The sequence below is a fragment of the Lissotriton helveticus genome, unplaced genomic scaffold, assembly GCF_964261635.1.
Source record: "Lissotriton helveticus unplaced genomic scaffold, aLisHel1.1 SCAFFOLD_704, whole genome shotgun sequence".
NCBI classification, from domain to species: domain Eukaryota; kingdom Metazoa; phylum Chordata; class Amphibia; order Caudata; family Salamandridae; genus Lissotriton; species Lissotriton helveticus.
This window is the reverse complement of record NW_027611819.1, coordinates 55,059-68,632: the sequence shown is the minus strand read 5'-3', so window position 1 is coordinate 68,632 and position 13,574 is coordinate 55,059. Positions and strand designations below refer to the sequence as shown.

General features: G+C 45.0%; 1 protein-coding gene across 1 annotated transcript in view; it reads right to left on the bottom strand.

Annotated features, from left to right (window-relative positions):
• The window catches only part of LOC144806687 (ribose-phosphate pyrophosphokinase 1-like), a 129,881-nt gene that overhangs the window by 86,301 nt on the left and 30,006 nt on the right, over positions 1-13,574 (bottom strand). The window contains exon 2 of the mRNA XM_078672992.1: positions 13,206-13,379. Within this exon, the coding sequence (XP_078529118.1) occupies positions 13,206-13,297 (92 nt within the window). The 5' untranslated portion in view covers positions 13,298-13,379. The remainder of the gene's footprint in view (positions 1-13,205; positions 13,380-13,574) is intronic.

Genomic DNA, 13,574 nt, shown 5'->3' with positions numbered 1-13,574 from the left:
ATTATAAACAAGCACTGGCAAAAGCAAAAATGATTTTTTTCTCAAAAAGCACACACTGCCATAGTGGTTACTGGCACTGAACAAAACTACTGTCTGTGCAGATTTGCTCCTTGTGAACGAGCAGAATGCTGTCGCACAGTGAAGCCACCTGATACAGAGAGAGAAACAGAATTTTAATAAACAAAAAGTCACGGTCAACGCCAGACCAAATTAGGGCCCAATTATTAAAGAAAGTCTCAAAATTGAACCCATGGTATATATCCTTGCATTAAGTGCAGCCATACAGCTTTCGTGAATTCCCAAGGATTTACAGAAGTAGGACAAGTAATAATATTTCTAGAGAATATTTGTTAACTACATTATAGCATGAGCAAATATGCATGTGTAGATTTGCTCATGTGAAAATATGAGTGCTTGCAAGCTCACTTTACCTCCAACCACTCCACACCCCCCCCCCCCCCCAACACAGGATTTTTTTTTACGTATGCCACTGTCAGGAGAAAATCCCAACAATTCTCAGTATTTGAAAAAATTGAAGAAGTTGTTGTTGAAAACCCTTAAAACATGCAAGTTAGGAGGTTTGCACAGACTCAAAAGGGCATTCTAACACTGAAACTATTGCTTACCACTACCTTCAGCCACAGTACATAGATCTGCGGAAAAATGGCAACATAAGAGAATTGCAGGTATTCAAAAACGACTATACTATGAGCCCTGGCACAATCTGAGAGGCTATATCAGAGCTCTTATTTAATGATTGCTGCCATAATATCTTGATGCACTACATGGCACCAAAGGGGCAAGTGGATTTTGTTATAGTAGATTTATATAGCAACCTGCCCCATGGACAAGTAGATATCATTGAAACTGGTTAGACTGATTTTCCCTTATGAATATTTTTGGGAAATACCAGCATGCATCAACACGTTACTACATGATGCTGCAAAGAAATGGTTCCTGAAATTTAGTAGTAGTTTAGCAAAATGTTTATTTTTTTATGAACATTTTATTTTGAAAGCAAAGAACCATCAATCTTGCTTTCAAGGAGCGAGGGTAAACCATATTGTTATACCGTCTCACCAAAACAATGGAATGTATTGCTAATGAATACTCATAAAATACCAGTGTCTCATGTATAAACAAACCAGCATACTGGTAATGAGTCACAAATAAAACAAATTGTGTCACAAGCGCTCCCACAGACCAGGCTGTTTGTGTGCCTGCAGCGAAGTTTACACGGATGGTAGTGCATGTTGAAAAGCCAGCAACAGAAATTCAAAAGGAAGAGGGCTGGGGGAAGGTAACACAAAGAAGCGTTCTCATCTCAAAAGTCTTCCAAGTCGCTATGCTGCCCATTTTCGCACAGCCTCTAACATTTGACCTCGGTCTTTGAATACACAGCAAATGTAAGGAGATGAGAACATGATTTACAGCCCTGTTCACAGAGAAACCTCAGAGCACTAAAAACATCCAGCTCTCTGGTCAAATGCTCTTAGAGAAAGGGATAAGTAGTTTCTAAATGGATGTTACAGTGGGACAAGAGGAGGCCTACATATCCTGGGGCAATAATGCAGGGGAGTGAACAACTTTTAAAAGGGAAGGAACAGGAAGCCAAATTGCCCATTAGCACGCAGGGATTTTTTTTGGGCAAAACTACGGACTAAATGGATCACAAGCGATGGAAGGAGTGAAAGCCCACAAAGTACATACATCACATCATCCTGACAGCGCAAGCGCTGTCTAGGTTCCATCTAAAAATGTATTTATTAGTCCGGACCCTTTATTGGTATCTCAATGCAAAGAACAGGACAAAGTGACACTGGCTTGCATTGACGGAGCACTTATTCTATAGATCATGTTCAAAGTAAAACAATCACAAAATCTTTGCCATTTGGCTGAACAGAGCAGCGGTAATGTGTACTAAATGCCCACCATTAATTTGTTATTAAATACAATCAAATCTTAATGTGGCACATACACAACTCCATCCATGCACATCCTTGAACCAGGTGGGACAGGACTGCTGAAAACTGGAATTGGAGTCCTTGGAAATTAGATAGGCAGGGAATTGAGGAAAATATTGAAAGGTTACCTCAAAGAGAAAATTCAATTCAAGGGTACAAACGAGGGAGAGAGCAGCATGAAAGAATTGAGAAATAACTGACAATAAGAATATGACGAAAAGAAATGAAAGCATATTTTTTCCAAGCACTGGAAAAACACCATGGCTTTTGATTATGTATGCAGGAAAAGATAAACAGACGACCACAGATTTACAATTTTTGAAACTTTTGGAGATCACTGAAAAACGCCACCAGAATTCTCAAAGAAATACAGAAACGCCTAGCCATAATCCAAACAAAGCAGGGTTAGCAAGCGGCAGAAGCCAAGTTCTCTAAACCAAGCAGTGAGCATCAAAGTGCTGGACAAGAATATCGAGTAATTCAGGATTATTTCTATAACGAAACAAGGACAGGGCAAGAGCTAGATTCTAAAATTGTATGGCCCAAATGGTCTTCATCATTATCGATGGAGAAGGTATGGAATGATTCAAGTTAAGGGTCCAAGCTCACGGGAAAACCAAATAAAGTAGGAATTAGTACAGCAAGCGCAGGAAGGAATATGCTACTTACCAGTATGCATCTGTTCTTGGCATGTAGGGCTGCTGTCATTTATATCTATGCATAGATCGCCGCCTAGTGTTGGGTCCGGATGATTGCACATTGTTGTCCTGGAAGAGTCTTCGAAGTATCACGAGATAGGTGGCTCCTCCCTTGGACTACAGTGCGCATGGGCATCCTCTCCATCTTCAGATTATTTTTCGCCATTGTGGCAGAGATGGAGTGTAATACAGTAAGTGATGACCATGCCTGAGAATGAGTCTGAGTGCTACAGCTGCGACAGGCACCGGGGAGGAGGGCGGGTGATATAAATGTCAGCAGCCCTACATGCCAAGAACAGATGCATACTGGTAAGTAGCATATTCCGTTCGAGGCATGTGGGCTGCTGAATTTATATCTATGCATAGAATAAATAGCAGTATTCTCCTTAGCGGCGGTTGCCCGTGCCAGCTGCAGCAGTCTGAAAAAGAGTTCCGAGAACAGCCTGACCTACAACAGCTTGCTGGTTGGAGTGTACATCCACGCAGTAGTGTTTGGTGAATGTGTGTATGGTGGTCCATGTGGCTGCTCTACATATATCCTCTAGCAGAATGTTACCTAGGAAAGCCATGGATGCCCCTAACTTGCGTGTGGAATGCGCTCTTGGGGAAACGGTTAATGTGCGTTTTGCTTTTTGATAACAGATTTGTATGCAATTAACGATCCATCTGGCTATACCGGACTTTGAATGGGGTTGCTTTTGTGTTGTGGAGAGAAGGCAACAAACAGTTGCTTAGTGTTCCTGAAATCCTTTGTCCTGTCTATGTAATACAGGAGAGCTATTTTGACATCTAGCGTGTGCAGTGCTCTGTCTGCTACTGAGTCTTGATTTGGGAAGAAAATGGGCAGTGCTATTGTTTGGTTAATGTGGAACTGCGACACCACCTTAGGCATGAATTTCGGGTTGGTACGCAGCACCACCCGATTAGCATGAATTTGTATGAAAGGCTCTTGAATAGTTAGGGCTTGAAGCTCACTAACTCTCCTTAGCGATGTTATCGCCACTAGAAAAGCCACTTTCCATGTTAGAAACTGTATCTCACAAGAGTGAAGAGGTTCAAAGGGTGGTCCCATTAGTCTGGTGAGAACTATGTTCAGATTCCAGACAGGTGAAGGAGGGTGTCTGGGAGGAATAACTCTTGAGTCCTTCCATAAAAGCTTTAATGGCTGGCACTTTAAAAAGAGAAAGATGCTCTCTGTTTTGAAGATAAGCTGCCATTGCGGCCAAATGTATCCTAATGGAACTATATGCCAGATTGCACCTGTATAGGTGCAACAAATAACATAATGTTTTGCGTGGATGCATCCAGCGGATTTATGTTATTATTAGAATAGTAAATGACAAATCGCTTCCATTTGGCTGCATAGCAAGCCCTGGTGGCAGGCCTTCTTGCCTCCTTGATGATGTTCATACAGTCAGGGGGCAGGTTCAGGTAGCCAAACTCTATGACCTCAGGAGCCATATTGCAAGGCTCAACTGTTGCGGATCTGGGTGCTGAATGTCTCCACGGTTCTGAGTGAGGAGACTGGGTTTGAGTAGCAGCCGTTGGTGAGGCACCACTGAAAGTTCCAGGAACGTGGTGTACCACGCTTGCCATTCCCACGTTGGAGCAACTAGGATGAGCGTCATGGAGTGCTGGCGCAGTTTGCGTGACACTAGCGGTAGGAGCGGTGCTGGTGGAAAAGCGTACGCAAATCTGCCTGACCAGTTCATCCATATCGCATTGCCCTGAGACTGCGGGTGTGGGAACCTGGCGGCGAAGGTTTGGCATTTTGCGTTTTCCTTTGTGGCGAATAGGTCCATCTCCGGATGACCCCACTGCTGGAAATATGGTTGGAGCACTGAGGGGTGTATCTCCCACTCGTGCATTTGGTGGCTGTGCCTGCTGAGCAGGTCCGCCATCTGGTTGTCCTTGCCTGGGATATGTTCCGCCATGAGGAACATGTTTCTTTGAATGGCCCACTTCCACATGCTCTGGGCTAGATGAGACAATTGTGGAGAGTGCGTGCCTCCCTGTTTCTGGATGTAATACATGGCAGTCATGTTGTCCGTCCGGATCAACACGACTTTGTTGCACAGATGCAGTTTGAAGGCCTTCATTGCCATGAAAATCGCCAGGAGCTCCAACAGGTTGATATGCATCTTTTGCTGCTGCGCTGTCCATAGTCCCTGCACTGTATAATGGAGGACATGCGCTCCCCAACCCTGGAGAGATGCGTCCGTTGTCAGCACTACCTGTGGTACAGGCTCTTGGAACGGTCGTCCCCTGCAAAGGTTTTGTGTGTTCCACCAATGCAGAGAGTTGTATGCACGACCGATCACCAACACTAGGTCTTTTAGATGTCCCTGAGCCTGGTTCCACGGTCGTGCTAAGCACTCCTGAAGCGGACGCATGTGTAGCCTTGCGTGAGGGACTATAAAGATGCAGGAGGCCATCATACCGATTAGCTGCATGAATACCTGCGCTGGGAGCGAGTGTTGGGGCCTGAATTTTGAATGAGCAATTGCATGCTGTTGACTCTGGCTGAAGTTGGATGCGCTGTCGCTGTCAGAGTGTTGATTGTCGCACCCAGGTACTGTTGTACATGAGCGGGTTGAAGGTGTGATTTTGGGTAATTGAGTGAAAATCCTAGACTGTGCAGGGGGTGAATTGTGCGGGACATGTGGCTGGCACATTGCTGGGCTGACTTTGCTTGAACAAGCCAGTCATCCAGGTAAGGATAGACGTGGATGTGTTGTCTCCGAAGGTGCGCCGCCACTGTCGCTAAGCACTTGGTGAACACCCTGGGGGCAGTAGTGACCCCAAAAGGCAGGACCTTGAACTGGTAATGCTGGTTGTTTATGGTGAACCGGAGATATTTCCTGTGTCCTGGGTGAACGGGAATGTGGAAATATGCGTCTTTTAAGTCTAGGGTTGCTAGGAAGTCTCCCTGACTGAGCAATGGTAGAACTTGATGTAAAGTCAGCATGTGAAAATGTTCTGACAAGATGTACTGGTTCAGGGGTCTGAGGTCTAGAATGGGCCTGAGAGACCCGTCCTTTTTTGGGATTAAGAAGTACAGTGAGTACACCCCTGTACCCTGCTGATTTAAAGGCACGAGTTCTATGGCTCGGTTTTGCAGCATGCAGAGGACTTCTTGCTGCAATAAGTGCATGTGCTCTGCGGACATAGGACGGTGCCTTGGGGGTATGTTGGGTGGAGTGGAGGTTAGTTCTAGACAATAGCCGTGTTGGATAAGGTCTCTCACCCACCTGTCTGTGGTTATGCCTTCCCAGACTGGCAGGAACTGCTGGAGTCTTCCCCCGACAGGTGTTATATGGTCGGGGGGCAGGTACAAGACGTCACTGTTTATTGGTGGCGGAGGATCTGGCATTATTATTTCCGCGTCCTCTGCCTTTGGTGCTGTTCCCACGATAGCCACCCCTATTGTTCTTGTTATAGGTGGTCTGCGAGCCCCCTCTGTTGTATTGGGCTTGCTGTGATGCTTGACCTCTGGAGGCTCCCCTGTTACCGGAGCGACGAAAGGAATTGCCCCAGAACGGTTGTGACTGCAGAGCCCCCATGGATTTTGCTGTCTGTGTCTTTTTTAATTTTCTCAAGTGTTGTGTCTACATCAGGGCCAAAGAGAAAATCAGGGTTAACCGGCTGGTTGAGTAAAGTAGTTTGTATCTCCGGCTTAAAACCAGAGATGCGTAGACAGGCGTGCCTTCGAAGCATCACACTTGTGTTTATAGCCCTAGCTGCCGTGTCTGCTGCATCTAGCGCACACTTGATGGACGCATTGGAAATTAATTTCCCCTCCTGTATCAGCATTCCTGCTCCCTCCTTATGAGCCTCAGGCAGGTGTTGCAGTAGCTGCTCTAACGTGTCGTAGTGTGCCCTATCATATCTGGCTAATAGGGCATGTGTGTTGGAGATCCTCCAAATATTTGCTGCTTGAGCCGCTACTCGCTTGCCAGATGCTTCAAAGATCTTTGATCCTTTGTCCGGAGGGGGAGCATCACCACTGGTTTCAGAGCTTGCCCTCTTACAAGCATTAGCCACCACGAGGGAGTCCAACGGGAGCTGGCCTTTGATGTACGTAGGGTCCACAGGAGCGGGCCGGTACTTCTTTTCAATCCTTGGGTTTACAACCGGTGCCCTTGTGGTCTCCTTGAAGAGGTCAGTAGCGCGTTTAAGGACACCCTTTAGCATAGGCAATGTTTTTACTGATCTCTCTGAAGTTAAGAGGGTATCAAAAAAAGTATTCCTCAACTGGGTCAGCATGCATGTCCACATCATGGTTTTTTGCCGCCCCCTCAATCAAAGCGTTAAACGCAGCAGTATCTTCAGTAGGCAAGGTTTTGATGGTATAGGACTGAACGTCAGGCGTGGACTGTGGCTCACCAGGGTCAGCAGGGTCAGTCCATGTTTGCTGCTCGTCCTGATCTGTGTCAGCAGGATAATTGAACTCATCCTCATTGTATCCTTCCCCTATATCCTCATAGGTGCGTGGGGGCGAACAGGAATAGTCCTGGTCATAAGACTCCACAGGCTCCGAAAGAACAGGTGAGGTTGCCGAGCCCCTTTTTCTTTTTATAGGGATTTTGTATGGCTCTAAAGGAGTTTCTGGCCTTATTTTTCGTTTGTAGATAGTGAGTCTACCAGTATCCGAGTCAATGAACAGTTTTGACTGATTGTCATAGGAGGGTGGCTGGAACATTACATCCTCCTCAGCGGACTGAGTCCTGGAAACTATCGACACTTTTTTGGTAGTGTCGGTGCCTTTGTGTGGCTCGAAGGCCTTTGGTCGAGCGGTCGGGGGCAGTCCATATTTAATAGGCTGCGTAAGCAGTGGAGACGAACTGACCTTTTTTGAGGGTGTCGCAGTTTTTGATCCGACCAACATTGTAGGATCACCGTGCTGCTTGCGGCCCTGCGTCGATTCGAGCGGTCGGTGTGCAACAGGTACGCCTTTTTGCTTCGACGCGACCTTTTCTTTCGGGTCGGCAGTTTTCGACTCGAAGGCTTTCCCGGATATCGGCGCCGAGGCTGGAAGATTTGGATCGACAGTCTTTCTAGCCTGGAGTCCTTTGCTAGTGTCGCCAGCTTTGGTCGTGGAAGTCGACAGCGTCAGAGCGACGTGCCTGACGGCAGAGACAGGCTTCGGCGTCCCGTGTTTCGGGTCGACGCCCCCTTGTGACCCCGAAGGGTCGATGACACTGGTAGATTGGGTTGGAGCCGACGAATCAGAGGCTGTTGATCCGAGAACTGACGTCAGCAGTTTCGGTTTTGATACAGTTGCTGTCGGTTTCGGTTTTGCCGCTGAAAGTGGCTGATTGATCGATGGCTCCGTAGAAGTATTCTTAGCCGGGCGTGGACGCGGGGCTATAGAATGCGGGTAAAGATCTTGGCTAAGGCCTTCCGGCGATGCCTCGACCGAAGCCGTAGAGAGTATAGTGTCAGTATCGGGCTCCGCGATTGCGGAGGGTCCTGGCTCATCGCTTGAGTCGTCATCGACGGCTCCGATGGCTTCTGCGTCGTCTCCTACCTCGACGATGTCTTCTTCATGGACGTAGTCTTGGTCTTCGTCCACATCATATTGTGAGTTGCGCTCCGACTTCTGGTCTGGATCCTCTTGATCGGCGCCCTCGATGACGTCTGCCTCGAAGATATCTTCCGGTTCTGGCGCTGTTTGCTGGGCCGACTGCCTCGCGGCGCGTCGAAGCCGAAGTGTTTTCTTCGACCGGAACTTGGAACAGGCCATGCAGCTGGCCTCGTCGTGGTCCGGGGATAGGCATTTGTTGCACACCGGGTGCACATCGATGTGAGGGTATTTGGAGTTGCAGACAGGGCATCTCTTGAACGGGCTCCGTTCCATCGTCGACGCTTGTCAGGGCCTAGCTGTCGAAAGGCAAAACGGCCTTCGACGTCCTGTTCGAAGAACTGGATGAAGTACCGGGCACCGAACGAGAGACAATACCGACGCCCCGAAGGCCTTTTGGCCTCGCGAAAAGTATTTTAAGTGTATTCCGAACTTGAGTCGAGAAGGTACATCCGAACCCAATGGCGGAAAAAAAACAATCTGAAGATGGAGAGGATGCCCATGCGCACTGTAGTCCAAGGGAGGAGCCACCTATCTCGTGATACTTCGAAGACTCTTCCAGGACAACAATGTGCAATCATCAGGACCCAACACTAGGTGGCGATCTATGCATAGATATAAATTCAGCAGCCCACATGCCTCGAACCTAAAAGTTTCTTACCTGTTGGTGTAGTTTTGCAGCTTGTGGAATTTTCTGTAAATTCACGTGCATTTGCATTATTCTGCCATCCAGGGGTCGGGTCTGAAACACTCTCTAAAAAAAAGTTTGTACACCTACTCTTTTTTATGTTGTGGGTGGGTGGGTGTCGACGGACCTCCATTTGGTGTCCCCCTTGTGACGTCATCGTGCTTCCTCCGGAAACTCCTAGCTTTGGTCGCCGTCTTCAGATTCTTATATTTTCCCTTGTTCCCTCCTTTCCTCTCCTTGGTGGAGGTGGGTGTGTTTGCTTGTGAATCCAGAAAATTCTTCAAGCTGCAAAACTACACAGACAGGTAAGAAACTATACACTTTGCAGCGAGAATCTTTTCTGGATTAACGTGCTGTGTATGGACTTGGTAGCGGTTTGTTACTAGAGTGGTGGATGGTTGAAGAGGAGCATTGACTTGTAAACAGTTGTAAGAACTTTGGTCCCACTTGTGCTTCCTTGTTCATTTGAAAATCAACTAAATGTCTTGCAAACGTGTGCCCTGATGACTATGTTGCTGCCATACAAATGTACTGTAATGAAGTATTTGACAGGAAAGGAATTGTAGCTTCTTTCTGGTTGAATGTTCTCCAGGAATCCATTGCAATGTTTCCCCTGCATTCTGGTGTAATACAACTGAATAGTTTGTGCAATCTATTTTGTGATTGTGTTTTTGGCAACTGATCTCCCTAGAAAACTCTTTGCAAATGACGCAAAGCAATGTTTTGACTTCCTGTCTGCCCTTGTCTTTTCAGTGTAATACATTACTGCACTTTTTGCATCTAAAGTATGTAATGTCTTTTCTGCGTGTATCTTTGGTTTCTGAAAGAAACTTAGTATCTGCATACTTTGATTCAAGTGATCTGAACTGCAGAGCCCCCATTGATTTTGCGGTCTCATCCTTTTTCAACTGAGTCAAAGTTTCATCAACAACGCTCCCGAAAGTTGTTCGCCATTGAGTTGCAAATTCAGAATGTTTGTTTTGTACTTCAGGTTTGAACCCTGAAATCCTCAACCAGGCATTGCAACGCTCTGTAATGTCAATCATCATCTGCTACATCCAGCACTGATTTTAAACATATATTGGCGATGTTTTTGCCATCCTCTACTAGGTGAGATGCTTACTTGATACTGCTCCTGAAGGGGTCTCTAAAATTCCCTTATTTGCTCCCAATGTTGGTATGCATGGCGATGGAGTAGTGCATTGGAGATAGGAATATGCCACAGATTTGCAGCACTTCTCTCCACTTTCCAACCCATAAGGTCCACCCTTTTACTCTCCTAGTCATGAGGAGGTCCTGATGTGCTTGGGAAGTTAGCTCTCCCTTGCAGTAGATGCAATTTTGGTATCGGCTGGAACCGTACCTTTTATGTGTGTAGGATCTTTGGAAGATTACTTCTATTTCTTCTCTGCCCTACGTGTAACTGCTCTACATGTAGTAGGCTCTTTAAAAGTCTCCTTTCTTTGCTCCAAGACACTTGGAAGCATAGGTATGAATTGATGTGTGCAGGAAAGTCTCCAATAGAAAACAAGACTGAAGTTTCTCTTACTCTTAACTGGACCCCATATCTATCATCATGAATTCCAAAATCTTCAGGTGGAGATGGTCTTGAGGGGAAAGTATCTACCCACTCCTCTGGTGAATCTGTCGAGGTCCTGCCGTTGTGTTACCTGGCATTCTGAAGCTTCAGAACCTATATAAATCTGCTCCTATTCCCTAAGGATTTCTTCCTCAAATTCTTCTTGAGGTTCAGGAGTGAATGCTGGCTCTATTCCCTAGAAACTTTTGTCCCCTAGATCCTTTGGCGAGAAACACTTTGTTGGGATCTAATAAAGATTCAGAGTTTCGTGAAAGTCTTTTTCTTTTGTAGCAGAATCGTCATTTTGGGATCGAGCCACATTTTGTCTTTCTCTATATTGGTCACCTGTTCTGGGTCGAGACTGTTGGTCGTCTTCCTCTTCAATGTCGAAGAGTCCTAGGAAGACAAATTGGTTGGCGAACAATGTATTTTTATGACCTCTCCTCCTTGAACGTTGAAGTTTCTTTTCCTTGACTGTCCTTTCACGTCTTGGATTTTTCAGGGGTCTTAAAAGCTGCAGTGTCCCTTTCGAATGATTCACGGGTATTTGGCTCTCTGGTCGTGCTTGCAGTCGAGTGCTTCAACGCTGAGGCTCCCTTCGAGGATTTTGAGTTGGATTTTCGCAACTCGGGTAAGATCTTAGAGGACAATGGTTCTCTGACCTTGTTTCGAGATGTGCTCATGCCCCCCTTGTGTGTGGACGCCAGCCATCTGGATGTCCACCTCTGTTTCATCTCCTGGTTCTTCAGCGACATTCTCCTCTTTCTCGTATTAGAGATCCAAGTCTTGTAGTGAGGAATGGAGGGGGATGTTGGCACAGCATATTATAGTGGGCTCTTTTCTGCCACTCACTTACCCACAAGGTCTGTCAGGTGAACACTGACCAGGTGTTGTAGTCCTCACTTCAGTGATCTTCCAGCAGGCAGATGTTGCAGACCGGATGATGGGCCTTCTGAGCAAATTTGTGTTGGCAGTTTTTTGCAAAATTAGTAGTGTCTTATCCATCACCACGTACAGGGAGCCACCTGCATTCTCTGGATCACTTGATGAGAAACTTCACTTTTTTCACAAACAAACTTCTCCGGTACTTTCTTTTGGTGTTTCCTTCACTCCAGTAACCTTGAGGAGAACTCATGATTTTCAGAAGAAAAAATAATAAAAATAATAAAAAATAAAATTAAAATAAATAAATACAAATTAAAAAAAATTATATATTATATATATATATATATATATATATATATATATATATATATATATATATATATATATATATATATATATATATATATATATATATATATATTGCCGCTCTCCACTCCCAAGCAGAAATTAATCCGAGGAATAAAGCACTCGCGGGGGCTGTTTGAATCTTATTTGAAACAAACACAGCAACAAGCAAACAGACGCGTTTCGGTCGTAACCTTCGTCTATGTTTACCGAAGCATCACACAAATCACAATTTAAGGAGAGACTGTGGAAATAAACATAGGACAAACAATGCTTCCTATGAAAGGAAAAGGCATGGGCGCCATCTTAACATACCTAAACCTCTAGTTGGTTGTGGAAAAATAATAATAATGACACGAAGGGCTAATTAAATAAAGAGCACCTACTATCCAACAAAGTAAATCACGTGATCGTGATACAATCAATCAAGCCCATATATATATTTATATTTATTTCAATTGTTGGAGCGCCTTCAGCATGCATCGAGACCAAAAGGCGAAAAAAATAAAAATCTCGCGACGTCACAAGGGGACACCAAATGGAGGTCCGTCGACATCCACCAACAAAAAAAGTAGAAGGACAAAAGTGTATATAGAAACCCAACCACTAGATAGTGGAAGAACACGTAGCATGTGAATTCAAAAAAGATTCACACTGCAAAACAAGGACTATGAAAACAACAGACTACAATTAACAGGAAAGAAAACTATGCTTCGACTACTTAAAGAGTTTCCAAACAACGATCCCAACAGATGGCATCCGCCCTTTAGGTGGAAGCAATCTGAGTAGTCCTATGTATTCTACAAGCTGAAGCAGAAGGGGATAGAAAAAACAAGGAACCAAAAGAAAAGGACAATTACACTTGAACCAGGATCCAATGAGCAAACAGGATCGTGTTACAGACTAGGCTTGCAAATAAGAAGCCAATCAACTATGTTAATCTTAGACATGCTGGTATGGCTGGGGAGGGGAAGGGAGTGCTTAGATTTACGAATAGTACGTGAAAGTAGAACCATTCACAAAACCGAAGACTGAATTTATCTTGTTTACCACTGGCAACAGTAAAAGACTTAACATGATGCTCTGGAGTGTCAGTATATGTGGATTTTTACATCTAAACCAAGCTTTAATGCTAGACTATACAAGGTTTTCTTGAAAGAGCTTAGAGATTTAGACCATGACAAAAGAGCTGCTCTATTAAGAGTCTAAATCTACAAAAGATCCTATGGTAAACTGAAACAAATAGTCTGCTCTACAAAGGCACAGACCAATAAAAGAACTCAATTCAATAACACAGTGGGCATACAAAATCTTTACAGCTGTTTTTCTGCAATAAATGTAAGGATCTACACACCACATAACAAAATCGCTGAAAGAGACGGAGGTTGCAAAATACAAAACTATTAAAACTGACAGTTACCCAGTTATGCCCTGTGAACTCCGAGCTCTAGCAATAACTCACTTTTCTGCTGCATGGCAGATTGTGCCACAAGTGTCTGCCATGTCATCAACCAGAATGGCCACCCTGTCCTTCACATCGCCCACTAATACCATACGGTCTACTTCGTTAGCCTTTTTTCGCTCTTTATGGATAAGAGCAAAGTCCACATTCAGGCGATCAGCGATGGAGGTCACCCTGAAGAAAACAAATTTGAAAATCATTAAGTCATACGGATAAGAAAGTAGCGTATTTAGTTCATTGTAGTATTTGGTGATGTTCCTTTGTCAATCATTAGTTTGTGAACACATTCTATGAGTTACCAGGAAGCTGCATCTGGAGTCATTGATCACCCCAGATTGCCTGGGCTCATAATGAAATGACAAGAACACT